Source organism: Saimiri boliviensis, chromosome 3 (assembly GCF_048565385.1).
Source record: "Saimiri boliviensis isolate mSaiBol1 chromosome 3, mSaiBol1.pri, whole genome shotgun sequence".
In the NCBI taxonomy this organism is placed as follows: domain Eukaryota; kingdom Metazoa; phylum Chordata; class Mammalia; order Primates; family Cebidae; genus Saimiri; species Saimiri boliviensis.
In genome coordinates, this window is record NC_133451.1 from 81,848,417 (window position 1) to 81,866,688 (window position 18,272).

An 18,272-nucleotide genomic window follows, 5' to 3' on the forward strand; every position below is an offset into this window, starting at 1 on the left:
AGAAACTGAACTTAGGATATGATTCCCAAAACTTCTGTCTTCCTCAGCTGAGTAAATTGGCAACACCAATCTCCTGGCTGCTCAGGACAAAAATCTTGGAATCGTCTTTTGACTCCTCTCTTGCTTTCCTATCCCACATTGAATCTATCAGATGATCTTGTCAATTCTGTCTTCAAATACATCCACTTTCTTACCCCCACCTCATGACTACTGCAGCGCACAACTCCAGGGGAAACCATTCATGTTTTAGTTGATGGGAATGGTGTTCCCTGGACCAGTGCAGTGTACAGCTCGAGAGTCCATATGGCTGGCTTTTGTATCACCTCAGTTCAAGCCATCATCATCTCAAACCCAGATGACCATAATGCTTCCTAACTGGTCTCTCTGCTTCTGCCCTTGCCTGCTTACTATTTTCAACAAAGCATCACCAAATTTAAGTAAGTCAGAGCACTGCTCTACTGAGAACACAATGGCTTCTCATGTCACCCAGAATAAAGGAGGGGTCCTTAAATGATCTTCGAGGACCTATTTAATCTGCCCTGCCTTTCCATTACCTCTTTCACTTTGTTCACTCTTTTCCAACCATAATGGTACCTCTGTGGTTCCTTGAATACTCCAGAAAACAACTGCCTCAGAGTCCTGGCACCTGCCATGACATCAGTAAGCCTTGCTTCCTTACTTCCTCTAGTTCTTTATATTCAAGTGTCAAATTCTTGGAGAGGTCTCCCCTGATTATTTCCTTTAAAACTGCATCCCCTGCCCCCTCACAGTTCCTGCCCCCATTCCCTGCATATCTTTTCTTTCTAGTTGTTACCACTATCTAATATACTTTATTCTTTACTTGTTTATCTTGGTTATTGTCTGTCTCCCTGACTGGAATGTCAGCTCCAGGAAGGCAGGAATTGTTACCTGTTTTTCTCACTACTGTATCCACAGGATCTAAACTATTTCCTGCCACACAGAAGACATATAATTATGTATAATTTTTTTAAGCTATAGAAACAAATGTTTGTTCAGAAGTAAAGAACTTAAAATGCGCTAGGGAAAGGTTTTGGAGGAAGTTGGGGAAAGTAAAATTAGAAGGTTAAAATCAAAGGGGAAGCGAAGATACACAACTGAACTTTCAGGACGTAGTCTCAATACTAGTCGCTGTTGTGTTCCCTGGCTCTTTGCTTTGTGGTTATTTGCAAAGATTAGATTTTTAAATTCATGGAATATGAGAGTTAGAAAACATCTTGGAGAACACCCTCAGTTTACAGATGAGGAAATTCTTCTTCTAAATTGTATTGGCAGGGTTTTAAATTATTCATTGCAATAAGGACACGGTCCACTGAGCTCACATGTGACATGCACAATCCTGGAATGCGGAAACTGGCAACTGAGGTAGGAGCAAATTCTTTCACATAAAAAACCCCAAATGGAATACCTTCCATCCCAATGGTTTTCAGCACAGACCATGTCCATAGTTTTGTCAGTAAACAAATATTCTGAGGAGTAAATGTACTTTTCCACTTCTATGAATGATTACCATCTAACTAACTTAAGACACTATTCCTGGTGGAAAAATTAATGGGCTCAATGAATGTAAAAAGGGATTCAAACTGAGAAGCCTGCTTCATAGCTTCTTTTCACACTATAAAGCCAAGTCTCAGACTGTTAGTCACCAGATCTCTCTCTGGCAGATAAGCAAACCATGGGCCAAATGAAGAGCTAGTGAACTTAATATCATTTAATTTAAATATTTACTTTTAACAACAAAAATGAAACCATCAGTGTTAAGAAAAAAAAGCGTGTCATGATTCTAAACTTTAAATTCTTTATTTTGAGAACCATATCAGACGTAAGTCTGAGGTGGATGATGATTATTATTTCTGTCTATTCCAGCTGATTAGTTTACTTCCAGAAACAATGCATCAAGAAATTATGGGGGGAAAACCCCTCGATTTGCACTTATGCATGTTTTGCTTATGGAAAAATGAGAAATCTTCTCCGAGCACATGCAGAAATTGACAATGAGAAAATAGGTGGCCCATGAATTTTGTTGAATGTATGAAAAACCCAGCATGGAGCTAAAAACTGGTCAGAGACAAAGTACATCAGAGGATCTGCACACCAAACAGTAGGAGAGGATATTGCTTATTTTTATTAGGGATTCTAGTTCATGTCATGTTATAAAACTTATCTCCAGATTTTGGGTTTTTTTGTTTTGTTTTGTTTTGTTTTTTTAAGCTAAAGGGACAGACGTTGTTGCTTATTTTTCAGAGAAACTAACACATAAAGGAAAAGGAATGATGAGTGTTAATAGCTACACTGAAAAGTATTTAGCTATTGATTAAATCACTTGTAAAAACTTATACTATGCATTGAATTAATGATCCAGGATTCAGCTCTGAGGCAACTATGTAGGGGATTAATTTCTTTTTGTTCCTGATTAACTTGGAAGAAAATACTTTAAAAGAGTTTAGATTTGAAACTAAATTTCTGAACATGAAGTGATTTCTGAACACGAAGATAGCTGACCCTCTTTCACTGTGTATTTCACCTTGCTTTAAGTTCATTCATTAATTTGTAAAACATATTCTTTTAGATACAACAAATAGAATCGGGAACAAGAAGAAAAAATGCTTTATGAACAATTTTATTTTAGAAACAAAATTTAAAAATGCTTGAAACTATGAGAAAGAAATAAATGGAAATCAGAGTGTGTGCTGTCTCTTGTTCCTTTGAACAATGTAATATTTCTCAGCCTTAATTTTTGTATTTATTAAAAAGAAATACAAATATGTATACTTAGTAGCTCTAAGGTCTCTTTCAGAACTCATATTCTATAATGTTATAAAACTGAAGACTAAAATTGCTTTTTACTTTTTTACAAAGCAAAGAAAAGAGATGTAATATTTCCTAACAAGTAAAATTTTATAGACACAGTCACTTACCACAAGACCGTATTGATTGTCATGGAGCTCAGAAAGTTTAGTACTGGATTTCTGACGTTTAGGCTTGCTCCTTTCTCCAACACAACCAGAAGTGTTTTCGTGTACTTTTTCGACTTCCTGAGTATTCAAAATACAATCATCAAGGTTGTTGAACCCAGAAGGAATATTTTCTTTGTTGATAAGTCCCCTTGAATTAAGAAAAAAGCTTAATTTTATTTTAAAAGCTCTAATGATCATTTAATGATATTCCAACTACATCATATCGTACATAGAAAATCCAAAGAGTGCCCAAAAATTCCAGTTTGCATATCTGATCAAAATCTGAGCAGAGTGCCACTCCTGGGACTGCTTGGTGCCAAATAAATCACATTGAAAGAGAAATGATTCCTAGAGGCAAATTGGCAACGGCTGTTTCTACCAATGGACAGCTTTTGTATTTCACCAAAAGCAATCTGTATTCAAACAGGAGACCAGTGCAAGTTTATACAGAAATTTCCTTATTCACAGATGTTAATATATATATTTAAAGTTTACAAATTAATACAACGTATGGAGAGAAATCTGAAAAGAAATTATATCTTCAATTTTAGTGTAGAAATGTGTATTTCAATCTCACTGAACTCTTAAGAATCTTAGTAGGAATCATATAAATTAATAAAACTATAGAATACAAAGCATTTGAACTGAAATCTGGATGTTACTTCCCAATACAGACATCTCTCATGAGGTACTTGTAGAAGTAGATATAAATGTCTATAAATGCCATAATTCTAGAATTTAATTCATCTGACGTTCATGAAACAGTTTTAAGTATTAATATCTTAAGCATTCCTATAATAGGTTTTCACAATAGTAAATTAGCAAACTGAATTAAAAAAAAAAAAGAAACAATATCGTGGCACAAATGAAACCATCAGCACAGCACCACAGCTTGGTAAGGAACAAATAAATGAGATTTTACTCTCCTTCATGGTATGACTAAGTTAATGTACCTAAACACCTAAAACTGTATCTTGAAATTAATGAATTCTAAAGAGTAAAAATAGATACCATATTTTACTATTGGCTCAACCATATCCCAAAATGAAAGATAACATTAAATATTTGTTCTGCAATCTAAATTCATATCTTTGGACAGGTTGTAACAGAGGCAAAATTATGAATTAAGTAGAATCATAATATTTTCAAAGTTACACTATCTTTGGTAATTTTTAACACTATATTTTAGTTTTTTTCCTACAACTTTAATGTGAATATATATATATATTTAGTAAAATTATATAAAAGATTTATGCACATTTGTAAGAGATAGTCTAAGCACAAAGTAATTGAAGCTAGGAAGAAAAGCTGATAGGGACTAAATGGAAACACAAATACGCATGCACACGCTCCTCAGTCTCTCCCCTCCACGCACTGAGAGCAGTACCTCCTGTCGGGGGCTGGATGCATTTGGTCTAATTCTAAAACTCAAAAATTGTTTTACTATTTTAATTCTATCTTCTTATCACTCTTCATAGTTTTCCTAGCCTTATTTTTTTCTGTTTCTTTTTTATTTATTTATTATTTATTTTTAATTTTTGTGGGTACATAGTAGGTGTATATACTTACGGGGTACATGAGATATTTTGATCCAAGCATACAATACATCATAATTACACCAAGGTAAATTGAGTATCCATTCCATCAAGCATTTAATCTTTGTGTTACCATCCAATTATACTCTTTTAGATATTTTTAATGTACAATTAATTTATTTTTGACTCTAATCACCCTGTTATCCTACCAAATACTAGGTCTTTTTCTAATTATGTTTTTGTACTCATTAACCTAGCTCTTGGGGTATATGTCCAATTGTAACTTTTTTCTTCATTTTTATTTTTATTTTTGGAGACAGTCTTCCGCTGTTGCCTAATCTGTAGTGCAGTGGTATAGTCTCGGCTCACTGCAACCTCTGCCTCCCAGGTTCAAGCAATTCTCCTGCCTCAGCCTCCTGAGTAGCTGGGACTACAGGTGTGCACCACCACTTGGGCTAATTTTTGTATTTTTAGTAGAGATGGAGTTTCATCATATTGGCCAGGCTATTGTCAAACTCCTGGTCTCAAGTGATCCACCTGCCTTGACCTCCCAAAGTGCTGCGATTACAGGGGTGAGCCACCGTTCCTGGCCCCAATTATAACTTTAAAATTGAGGACTTTTTATGTTTGAAAGCTATTATGGACTACTTATGTACACTCAAAATTCACATTTGGAAGTCCTAATCCCCAATGTGACCGTATTCAGAGACAGGGCCTTTAAGGAGGTAAAAAAGGTTAAAAGAGTCGTAAGGGTGGGACCCTAATCCAACAGGGCTAATGTCCTTGTAAGAAGAGGGAGAAACATCAGGAGAGTGCGCACAGAGGAAGGGGCATGTGTGGACATAGCAACAAGGTGGTCATCTGCATGCCATTGTGAGAGGCCTCACCAGAAACTGACACCACTGGTACCTTGACCTCGAAACTTCTAGTTTCTAGAACTGTCAGAAGATAAATTTCTGTTGTATTTTATCATGACAACCCAAGTAGACTAAAGACAATAGCTAAAAACTATTTTTAAAAACAAGAAAGCAAAGTTTATGATCTTTTTGAATAGCAAATGAATGACTAGAATAAATCCTGTCAAAATAGATACATGAAAATCTGACCATGCTGTTGTGTTCATGTGCAAATCCTGTACTCCCCAAAGGAAAGTCCTTGCTTTTATGTGCATTCACGTCTCTTCTACTTCATTTTGTTGAACTTTAATTTCAGTTTCACTCTAGATCCATGAGGCTGCGTGCAGTATCTGTTTTTCATCATCGTAGCACCTTATCGTACTGGGTGCTCAATTATCACTGTTGAAGAGTTTGGAGGTACTTTATTTAGATACAGCTCTGTCTAAAACACATGGTTGTATTTCTTTAAATCTAATCTTAGATGGAGCAGGTGTACTCAATTCCTTCCTGCAATAATCTGTCAGATTACTTGCCTCATATTTGACATAACTTGGATTTGACTGAACTTAGATTTCTGGACCTCTCACTTTGATTATCTAGATTTATTTCCATATTTTTTCAGGATTTTCTCCTCACCCCTGCATACCTAGTTAGTATCCTGGCAATGCTGAACTATTTATTATTCCCTGAATATAGCCTGCTTTTCTTTCACTTTGCAGTAGAATTTTAATATAGTCTTTATATAATAAAGAAATATTTGAATCAGTTTTCCAATTCGTTGTGTTTTTCGAACATTGAAAACCATTTTCACTTAAATGATGCTTTGCTTTTAAAAAATATTTATTATAAATTTTTTCAAATATATACAGAAGTAGAGAAACTATCACAACAAACTTCCATATACCCATGACCAAAATTTCACATTTCTGTAAACTTGGCAGATGGTAGATTTTTTTAGTAAATGAATTTAGTTGAATCTTTTTATATAATGAAGATTTTATGTTTAAACTTTTATGTTTTTATTGCAGCAAACAGTAATATAGGTCTGATTATATTTCCTTACGAATTCAGACAAATAACAAATCATTTCGACCTATGAATGAAGTATTTGTAGTCTTTGTCTATCTTTGCTACTGCTATTTCAAAAATTGGCCATAATGACTTTAGTATGACTTTACTGACTCTTTTGCTCATCTTGAAATATAGTCATTACTAGCTTCTTCAAGAACAATTTTTAATTGGTTGCATCTCTAAGTTACTAGAGGCAAAATAATAGATACTAATACAGATTTCTATGTTTCTAAATCCTTTTTAACCATTTCATAATGCTTATAGTTTTGAATAGAATATTACAGCCTAGCTTAATCTTTATTTTTTGAGTAAAGCCTTGTGACAAATCTTAAATGAATCAATTGTATATAAGCATATACTGTGACAAATCCATTGACTATAGGCTGTATTTGGGATTCTTGACCTTCTTATAATTTATGACATGTTCATGACTCTCCTGGAGATTTTGGAGAGGATCTTTATGGTGGCTCATTAAAAGGAAAGTTAAAAGAGAAATTTGAGACCAAAATGGAGATACTGAAAGAATCAGCCTGCTGGAAAAGTATTTTAAACAAGCAGGTGAGCAAAAGGAAAGGAGTAGACCTGGGAGGAAACAAGTGGAATGAGAACGCTGGATCAAGGAAGGCGAGTGAAAGGATGACAGAACCCAGCATGAAGCTGAGGGGAGAGGGTTGTAGGAAATAACTACTGGCCTGTGGTCAAAGCTGGGTCAGACAAAATTAGCGGATCTGGGGCTTTGAGAGATAAGGGTCTCACTCTTCCAAAGACCTGGAGAGCTAAGAGAAGCCATTCAGTGTGCGCTGGGAGTTGAAGGACTATGAAGACACAATTGTGTCATAGTGTGCCGGATTAGATGTTGTTTGTACTCCAAGATTCAAGATGCCAAGCATCCACCATCAGCACCATCACTCTCTGTTCTCTCTGTCCTGCTCCCCACGACTTCCCACTCCCACCTGCTAGCCCTCTGTCCAAACAGAGGGTGGAAAGCAGGATATCGTGACACACTGAGGATATTTTTAAAATGCAAAGTGTGGCTACATACTCCTCAGCAAAAAATGAGGCAGAAGATAAGAATAATTTGTGCTTTCTGTATAACACATTAGAGGTAGTATACAAACTAATTATACTTCTTAATGCTTTTTATAAACATGCCAGTAGCTAATTTTAAATGTAAATATCTCATGCAATGCCATAGGAGAAATGTAAATATCTCCTCTATTATAATTTTCCTATTTTTCTAAATGGAGTATTACAACTATTCTATCCACCAGCGCCAAGAAAATTTATTTTAAATCAGTGGGTTATATTATTGATACTGCTTTATTTCTAAAATTACATTTCCTAATATAGCCCTTAAACAACTCAGTGAGATACAGCATGAGACTTATGTATACTGTTTATCTTTTGTGTTTTTCTTTAAGCAAAACAAGTTTTTTTCCTTTTTCCACAAAGGGTTTAATGTAGATTATGAGTCTAGGTGAAAAAGAATGAGAATGAGAGGTTTACAAATATTACATATTAATAAAAATTAAAAAAGAAAAGAAAGAAAAAGAATGCGGGAGATTAAAGTCTGGTTCGGTTTAGTTTTTGACATTTAATAAGGAGTTCAAAACAACCACAGAAAGGCTAACGGCTACAGTCAATAAAAATAACCTTGGAACTTTCAGGGAAAATATATCAATACTCGTATAGTCTATTATCTACATAAACTTATTTTCCTTGAAAATTTAAATCATGATTATTAAATAATATGACTGGTAATTGTTCATCTATATTTTGCTAAATCTTTTTTAATGGACAATAAAGCTCTATGTAATACTATTCTTAATATTCATATTATGGGAATGCCTTAAAATTAGTGATTATTATAATGAAGAACTTAAGCTTTTCATTTTTTTGAGTAGATTTCAGCCCAACCTTTATTATACTAAAACATGAACAAATACCAGAGTATTATAGTGACATCTGACTATTTAATCACATAAATATAATGGAGAAATCTGCTGCTTCATAAACGAGTCTAATAGCCAACCTAATGTTGCCTAGCAAGAAAAAAAAACCTCTGGGCAAGCATATGGTTACTTTCTCTGCCCATGGTTCGGAATCCCTCTAACTAAGATATTTATAAGGAAGCCATAGAGTGTATTCAATCAGAGGTGGCTTCCAACAACATACCAAATGTCTGGATGAAAAGCAAATATTTATGCGATCACCTATGAATTTTCAAATGTAGCTAAGTTTAGAATGGTTAAACTGAAAACTCTTCAAGTTTTAACCTAAATATTGAAATGGGAGAAAACCAGGAGGTTGACTATAACACATGACTAATTTGGGTGTATATTTTTAAAAAGAAGAGAAAATCCAAGTAAGAGGAAGAATCAGCGCCAACTCACTTGTCTCTCCCACGTCGAACCTCATCCTGCTCCTTGGACTGGCGGCGTCGCTGTCTGGCAGATGTGGCAGAAGATGCTGGTGGTGTTCCCGATTCTGAGTCCTCTGAACTCTGACCTCCAGAGTTATTAACATCAAAAAGATGTTGTTCGACAGCTGATCGGATGGTTCTTTCTAAGAGTCTGGCAAAAAGAATGCAGAGTCATTCAAGCAGTCAAGTTCATTAGTGATCGCCTTAAAAAACATGTGCCTACAGTTATGGGAATGTCTGTATTTCCAACAGAAGGTCTTTAAAACTTCACGAGCAAAAAGAGATGATGAGGCATTAATCTAAAAAATATCTGCATTATGTGTTAAAAACAAAACTAAAACAATTCTGCCAGTTTAATAAATGTTTCTCATTTTTGTGAATTTAGTACTGCTGAACTGCTCATGGCAAGTCTAGCAACAATTATGAGGCACTCCGGAAACAGGAGTCAATTAATATAAGGAAGACAGAAAAGATTTTTTTCTTGCCCTCACAGAATAATAATAGACCTATTCTTACAGAGGCAATTTCATACCAACTCTACAGAGGAAGAGAGAGTGATCTGAAAAGCAAACCTGCACAAATAACTTTATGATGCCTATTTAGAATCCAAGACAAAATTATATGAAAATAATGCTATTGGGGAAGAAAACTCACCAGAACAATTAGAACTTCTAACAACATGGCATAATCTTTCCTAACTGCTATTCAGTTAATTTGTGATGTTTATAATTGAAGTTATATTCATGCAAACACCTCAAAACATATTGAAGTTGGAAGGACAGATTTACTTTGTTCAACCTGAGGAAAACAGATAAGCACAAGGGCTGAAAAGAATGCGTGATAAGCTATAAATGGAATCATTGTTAAAGCTATAGAATCTTTCAAGGTGTGTAAACCTTCTTTTAGTACCACATTACTTCCAAATAAGCTGGTATGAAAAGCTCTTAGCTTAGACTCCTCAAACTATGTTTTTCTCTGCTTGAAAAAGAACCACATATATATATATATATATATATATATATATATATATATATGTAGTCTAAATTCTTGGGCTGAGAAGTAGCATTTACCTAAGTAAAATGAGTTTGACAACTAATTTCAGATTTTTCAAATGCAGTTTTATAGTCATTCAAATTGTATTAAAATATATTAAGACAATGAGGAAGTACAGTCCAATTAACTTAGGCATTAGAACTTTTATATATAGAACTCCATGTCTCAAATGATTCAAGATTATTTAATCACAGTACAGAGGATTGTGAGTAAATTAATATACACATAAGAGATGTACATAATATAGAAATAACATATTCATGAGGAAGCCATAAAATGCATAAAATCAGAGGTGGCTTCTTACAACATACCAAACATCTAGATGAAACTGAAATACCTAAACAGAACAACCCTGCACTGTTTCCAGGCTATAGAAGACACAAAAGAAAGGTTATCAGGAAGGGAAAAAGGCAAGAACATGTCAGCCTTGGTGCGCTTCTTGAATGTCTTCGAAATGGACAAAGCCAAAGGAAGTCAGCCCTTCCCTCTGTTTTCTCTCCCAACAAGGAATTAAAAGAATGGAAATCCATCCTGTTAGATCCAAATTCATTCTAACTAGTGCTTCTTCTAGCTCTTATCTCTTCTCCCTCTCACCCCACATCTTCCCCACCTCCTACACCTGATCTTTGCCAAGAGAAGATTCTCCAAAAAGGCCTCCTCACGTCCCAGCAAGTAAGGAGAACAGGTAGGTGTGATGGAAACATATGTGGGCAAGGAGCTGTTCTGTCATTCGATGAATATTTATTTAGTGTCTAATATATGCCAGGCACTTTTCTAGGCGGTAGGGAGGATAGCAATGAACATGAGAGACGAGCTCCGTATGTTTACAGAGCTTACATTCCTGTAGGGCAAGATAGAGAAATTTAAAAAAAAATGTAATTTCCAATAGTAATAAGTTCTCTAAAACATTGAGTAAAGTGGTGGCAAGTGAATATGGGTAGTCACGAATAGAATCCTGGATAAGATGACATTTGAACAAGGAGTGAATGGTAGGAAAGCTCTGGCTAGACTGAGGAGCAGCGAACACAAAGCCTCTGAGGCAGCAATAAGGTTGGCCCTCCCTGGGAACAGCAGGTCATGTGGCTGAATTGTAATGATCAATACGGTCAGAGGCGCCGGCAAGGACTGATAACTGGAGCTTAGATTTAGCCTAAGTGTCAATGGAAGACTTTGGAGGAAAAGGCATGTGATGACATAATTAAGAGAGCTCTGCCACTGCCCTCTGGACCAGGGACTTGTTGCCATCACTAATTTGCTTTTGTGCATCCCTATTAGACTGTCACATCCCTGAAGACGGCCCATGGCTTCTTTGACATTACACATCTAAGAGGCGCCTGGCATGTTGCAGGCACTCAGTCAATGTAGACTCAGACAAATGAACTGAGTAGGAGTAAAGACATGGTTAATGCTTTAACCTTTAATTATATTCTCCACTGCAAGATGCCTGCCAAAGCACATGGGATTACTTGTAAATATTAATTGATACTGGCATTATTTTAATGAAGTAAACACAAAGCTCATATTTTCCAATGTTGGAGTTGTCTGTAGGAATACACACGTAAGAATATCTAAGTAGCCCTCTCCTCCATATAGTTTAAAAGTCACTGGCTGCTTATTATCTTAATCTTCCAATACTGTACCATTAGAGTTGCTTTTTTTTTCTCTTCTGCTTAATAAGTGGAAGAGGGCATTAAAAAAAACAAACGAACTCCAAACCTCAAAACCCAACCCAAATAACTTACTCTCCGGTGGTAGACACATTGCTGACTTGGGGTACATGAGCACTGCAGAAAAGCAAACAGAAAGAAAGTCAGGTTAGAGGAAAAATCAGAGATGACAAATCAAACATCTGAAGGGGACCTCAGGCCAAAAGAAATTAGCTCAGTCCCAAGTGATCCTCAAACAATGTTTAACCATCTAATGAAACATGTTCATTGTCGCTTGTATCTGGAAATTGAGATAGCCTTGGTTGCTTTTAACAGTGACTTTTTCTCCCTTTAAATATGTCCATGGCAGACAATTCTATAACTAAATTTGGAAAACCGTCTCTTAGCTGTCACCCTATTGCTATTGCAGCTCTAGTTCAAGGTCTTTTCATTTTCCTAAAATATTAGTTGTCGCCAACTGCCTTCCTGCCACCCAATTTACCTATTTCTATCCTTCCCCAACCCAAATCCATTCCCTTCCTTCTCCTCTTAGGCCAGAAGACAGAACATCTTTCTAAAACTCTGCTCTGAACAGGCAGAGGGCACTGGTGACCACAGGGTTACAGAACAAGGAACCAGTATTGTTTTCTATATGACTATTTCTAAACTATTTTTTCAAAGCCACATTTTCTTCCTAAGTTTCTTAGGATGGAAATCATCTCAAGTTTTGTAATGCTTCAGCTTAACATCTAATTTATAATGTTTTTGTTGCACACTTACAAACTTTCATTACTTTCCTATTTTTCTAAAGCCTGAATTCTTTTAAAAGTACTGAGAAGTGGTCAACATAAAGTAGAATGATAAAATTACAAAACACTATCAGGTTAGCACCCTTCAGAACCTTCGCCCTCCTGGCTGCACTTATGTTCACATAACTACAATGAGTATGGGGGCTGGCAGCTATTTTAATTGTATTAATACATTACATTCTCACATTCTGCCCTCTAGTGTTTAGTTGTCTTTTCAATCAATATTTACAAGTGCCTATCCTTCAAAAAGAAAAGTTAATTATTAAGCAGATTTAAGACAATCTTTGGTAGTATCAAACTACAGTTCTACCTAATAGTTCTGATAGTTTTTTCTTTGTAGAAGACACTTAAAGAAAATCAAAGTTGTTAATGACCAATATTGATAGTTGTCTTTCAATTACTCCAAACATTTTACTTTACACAATATAATTTTCGACATATGAATATGCTGCTTGGGAATCATCTATCAGGTTTTTCCCTCATGTAAGCATATATCTCATCTCTTTCAATGTATAATTTAAATGCCTCAAGGTATTGTAAAATATTTCTCATTTTCTTTCATCACACTCCCAACCACCACCACCACCATCATGTCTTGCATAGTACTCATTAGCCCAGAGGTGATCAACAAATGTTTACTCTTCAGCCCAACATAATTTTCTTAAGTTAAAGCTGTAGCTCTTTGTTATGGCCACAGACCACAGGTGAAACCCAGAAAAACCACATAAAATTATGTGATTAGGTAAAAGGGAAGCTGATTCAGATAAGTATTAAATAATTAAGATGATAAGTAAATAAATACAAACACTCAAAGACTTACTGAGTACTTACTATGTTTCAGACACTGAGTTAACTACTTTTTACACAGATTTTTTTTTTCACTTACTATTTACAACAACACTATGAAGAGGTACTACTGTTTGCCCTGTTTTCAGATGAAGAGGTTAGAAAGGTTAAATAACTTACCCACAGCCATAGAGCCAAGAAATAAGATGAGCTGGGATTTGAACCAAGAAAAACTATAGCTCAGAGTCTAAGCTTTTAATCACTGCACTAGCCCGTCTTTCAATCCATTACTCACTACACTTATCTTTGGATATGGAGGCCTGGCCTTAGGTATTTTACTTTGCTTTTAATTACAACAATTTCTCCTCTGCCTCACAATGCCTGTTATTCATCGTGGTTCCTAGGCTACATAACCAACAATAAACCCCTTTCTGCTTTCTGTCTTTAACTGGAACAGGCAGTCCTTGCTTTTGCTACTTTGTGGTTCACCCTCTGTAAATTCAACACTATATAATTAACTCCTGTACTCCATTTCTCAGTACAGTTACACAACCTTGGTTTTGAGAGCAGGGACCCATGTGAGTAATGACTCGGGAAAAACCCAGAAGAGAGTAAAGAATGTGGATCTGCTAGATGCTAAAAAACATTCCAAAGACATGTCATTAGGCTCTCAGTCCCAAATGCCATCCCAGAATGAAGAGATGTATTTCCTCTCCTCCCTTCTACATCCTTTTGAACTGTCCTTCTTTTTGACTATTAAAGCAAACCCTGATGTTTTGATGTTCATTTCCTATGAGGGGAGGGTGAAGAGAGAAAGGCAAGAAAGAGACAAAAACAACAAACAGCATGAGGCTCTGAGGTTTCTCTTTAAATAAGTGCTTCTCCAACCTTGATGTGCATAGGAATCACCTAGGACCTTGTTAATACAGATTGTGATTCAGCAGGTCTAGGTCTTGGGAAGGGGAAGCTAAGGCTGCATTTCTAATAAATTCCTCCATGATTCTAATACTGTTGGTTTGTGGAAGACACTGAGTAGCAGAAGCTCCATATCCTTGCAACTGCAATTATTTAAAACTTCAATTACTTAAATATCCCAATAATGACTTTTAAATATTATAATCTAAGTAATGAAGGTGTGATACATTCATTCCTTACAATCTAAGTAATGAAGGTGTGTTAAAATGAGAAAACTCATGTTGACCTCAGTGAAAAAGTCAACACATCGAAATTTCTCCAACACTTAGAGAAAAATGACCTGAACCATCTAAATAAGCTGTAGAGGGCATTTTTCAGAATACAAAAGTAAATGAATACATCAGTAACAAAACCAAGTAATTAATTCACATTCATATTTTTCTAGCATATTTATTTTAGGACAGTTTTAGAATAAAGGTATGATGTTTTTAATAGTCCTTTGGAATTTCTGGTATATTATACTAGTCTATAAGTTCAGGTTCTTATAAGAGAATTCCTATAAATAAAGTATTATGAGAATATATTTTCCATTGGCAAAAAGAAAAGAAAGTTCTCGTCTTGGCTCTGCAGTTGATTAGCCAAAATCATAGACAGGTTGTTGGTTAGCTTGGCTGCATTGGGTTGGTTTCTCCATACAGAAAATGAAAGGTCTGGCTAGTGATTTCTATGGTTTCTTTTACCTCTAAAGGAAACCTCAAAAAATTCTTCGATCTCAGATTCAAGCTTATTGCTTAAAGTTTAAATCATTACAAAAGGATATGATTGTATATTGAGTTTTATGAGATAGTATTAGATAAACTATGGTTTACTAGATATTTCGTCAAGTATCCACCACCATAGTTCCTATGAGATGTACTTAACAATTCACCCTTAACAAAATTTTAAAGAATTTTTAATGACACCAATAGAGACTTCTTCCATAACTAAAACACTGACAAAAAGCAATAAGCGACCAGGCATGGTGGCTCACACCTGAAATCCTAGCATTTTGAGAGGTCAAGGTGAGTAGATTGCCTTAGCTCAGGAGTTTGAGACCAGCCTGGGTAACATAGTGAAACTCGTCTCTACTAAAATACAAAAAATTAGCTGGTGTGGTGCTGTGCACTGTAGTCCCAGCTACTGAGGATCTGAGGCAGGAGAATTCCTAGAACATGGGAGGTAGAGGTTACAGTGAGCCATGATCACGCCACTGCACTCCAGCCTGGCAACAGAGCGAGACTCGGTCTTAAAAAAAAAAAAAAAAAGGCAATAAGCATTAAAACAATAAGCAAATGAGCCAAAGTGAGAGATACAGATTTCATTTTTCATCTGAGTGTAGCTTGCTTTTTATCCTTTGCAGACAGCCAAGAATAATGATGTTTTTTTTCAGGATTCTTGACTGATTTGCTAAGAAAATTTCCTACTTATGCATTATCAACAGTTGGATATGGAAGGGTTTATTACCTAATGTTGATAAAGCAAGAATTGAAAATGGAAAGAAAGAAGCTCACTCATATGCAGATCCCAGCTCTACTGCCAAATTCAAACTTAAGCCTACTGCTAGTGATGATGCAACTGAATATTCTATTGGTATGGCCATTTAAAATAGACTCTAAGCCTACTCTGAAATATATTCTATGACATATTGCAATATCTTTAGTCTTTATTTCTATTAGCAAAACCCAAACTATATTTCCTTAAGCCAATTATGCTCAGCAATATTAGTCTCTAAAATTTGCATGTGCTAAGATGCACAGATGCCTGTTGACAAGTGATTCTTTAATTAAATCTCTTGATTTGAAATAAAAAAGCATACATTTAAAAAAGAAAGAGGTTTCAAATCTACAAAATGCAGACATCTTGAAAAATCATGTGTTCTCTTTTCTGTGCATTCTCTTATTTCAGTATGTTCTCCTCTGTGGCATATAAGAGCCTGCCTGTAAAATATTATCGTTTTATTATGAAACATGAGGTCTAAAAAATTACCAGTTTTCTCTAGGATATAATATTTACATTTATTCTATTTTTTTAATTGAGCAAGGATTAAAAAGACAACTATGAGATCTTTGCTTAAATAAGCCCAAGGATGAACATCATGGAACAATCATCAAAATAGCCTAAAATTCTTAATTTGTCTATTTAAAAAAATTAAGTATTTTTAGTATCATCTTAAAATACTATAAGTTGATATGCAGCAGCAACATTATACATAAAAAACAATACACATATTTATTATTGTATAATGGCTTTCTAAATTAAATTTTGTTCATAGTGTTAGTACACTCTTCACAGTGCCAAACAGTAAAACAATTCAATCCTCAATATTTATTCCTTTTGCTTTAAATTCTCACTATGATTATCATATGCAGAACTTTAATGGAACATTTATAGGTATTTAACTTTGATAAATGTTGGATCATCTTTCTGCATCATTAGAGACATTTTGGGTAGCCTCAAATTTTGGTTTAAAATTGCATACTGTGCATAATATACTAGAATATAAATGGAAAACTTACCACATGGCTATAACTCAAAAGGAGGAAAATATTTATCCTCACACCTTCTCTAATTCACATTCCCTATTCCTTTAAATGGTAAGCTTGCTTTGAAGAAAAAAATTGTTCTTCTCAGCTATATCTTAATACTATATTAAATTTATTCTAACAAATCAAATATAATCCATCAAAATATCAGAATATTCATCTTTTGTACAGCTCCTTTGACAATTACTGATGTCTTCAATTTTACTTATTTAGTATGTTTTAGCAAAAAAAATTACAAGTTTTTTAGTTTTTACACTAAAGTCTATATTAACAAAATTGTAAAATGCAATTATATACTGTATCCTTTTTCCATTTTATAGAAAATTAAATATCAGAGAAGTACAGTACATAATTTAAGTTTACACAGCTCCATTCTATCTATGTAGTCTGGCTTCAGAGTATGTCCTTAAAACTCTACACAATCTTTATTCTCAAATAATGCTGCTATTTAAAAAATCTTTGGCTATACCTCTAGTTATTTCATTAGAATAAAGTTATTAAAAGTGCTTTTTTAGATTCAAATAGATTTTTCTTCTTCTCCAAATTTATATAATGCAGAAATTTTCATTTCATCTAGGGTTTCATGTTTATTAGTTTAAAACTGCATGAAGTATCTCTAATCCCTTAAAAATTGTTATAACCCTTACTTGTAAACTTCAATTCTGATTATTAATGTATCATTTCTCTTTTTTCTTAAGCTTATCAGAGGATTTTCTATTGCATAATTTTCATTTTTACTCTCAAAGAACCAGCTCCTAAATTCAAACATCAGTTCTGCTTGTGTTCTGCTATTATTACTGAATACTTTCAGGTTACAAAGAGGTTGCTTTTTCTTCCCTTCTATAACTTCTTATTCTGAATGTGTGGCTGATTTATCTTCAATCTTAAGTGTTAAGTTACCTCTTTATAAAGTTTAGACTTTATTCCACAAATTTTGACATATACTTTTTTCTTTGTTCTTTTAAACAGTATGTACTTGAGATTCTTATTTACTCTTTGAGTTATCCCCCGTCCTCCTGTCCCCTTCAAGAGTCTTCACTGGTTGACTGAAAGTTTTTTCTTATTAATTACACTGTGGTTAGTAAACACTATTATAATTTCTACTCTTTGAGAACTTTTAAAGATAGCTGAATAATTTTTATAAAGTAGCAGAAATGCTTGATTGAGCTCTGTTTGTACTACGCAAAGTTTCACATACGTATATATGTGCTCGTTTATTTAAAATCTTATATATTTTACCAAATTCTTAATGCTATGTTTGTTATGGACATATAGTTGTATGTATAAGTCCTACATTTCAAATGCGTTTACTTGTTTATCCTTGTTAATGTAAGATTTTAAATTTTATGATTTGATAATACAGTAAGTCTAGGTAATAGAGTAAGAACAGTTTGTCTTTTTGGCCTTCCACTTCAGGTTGCTGTTCACATTTATCAGATATATGTTTATCTTTTTTATTATTGATCTTTCTGTGCCACTATGTTTTAGGTATGACTTTTTTGCAAACAGTATAGTTCAAATAGGTTTCTTTCGTTTTCGTTTTTTTTTTTTTTTTTTTTTTTAGTATTTTAGCTTTTCTCAA

General features: G+C 34.5%; 1 protein-coding gene across 16 annotated transcripts in view; it reads right to left on the minus strand.

Moving 5' to 3' along the window:
- Positions 1–18,272, minus strand: part of FAM13A (family with sequence similarity 13 member A) — a 367,080-nt gene that overhangs the window by 50,709 nt on the left and 298,099 nt on the right. For 15 of the 16 annotated variants that reach the window (XM_010334789.3, XM_010334792.3, XM_074396438.1 and 12 more), the window contains 3 exons: positions 11,695–11,736; positions 8,871–9,050; positions 2,937–3,123 (listed from right to left, as the gene is read on the minus strand). In XM_010334789.3, the coding sequence (XP_010333091.2) occupies positions 2,937–3,123; positions 8,871–9,050; positions 11,695–11,736 (409 nt within the window). The remainder of the gene's footprint in view (positions 1–2,936; positions 3,124–8,870; positions 9,051–11,694; positions 11,737–18,272) is intronic. The other variant, XM_074396437.1, reaches the window with a different exon arrangement.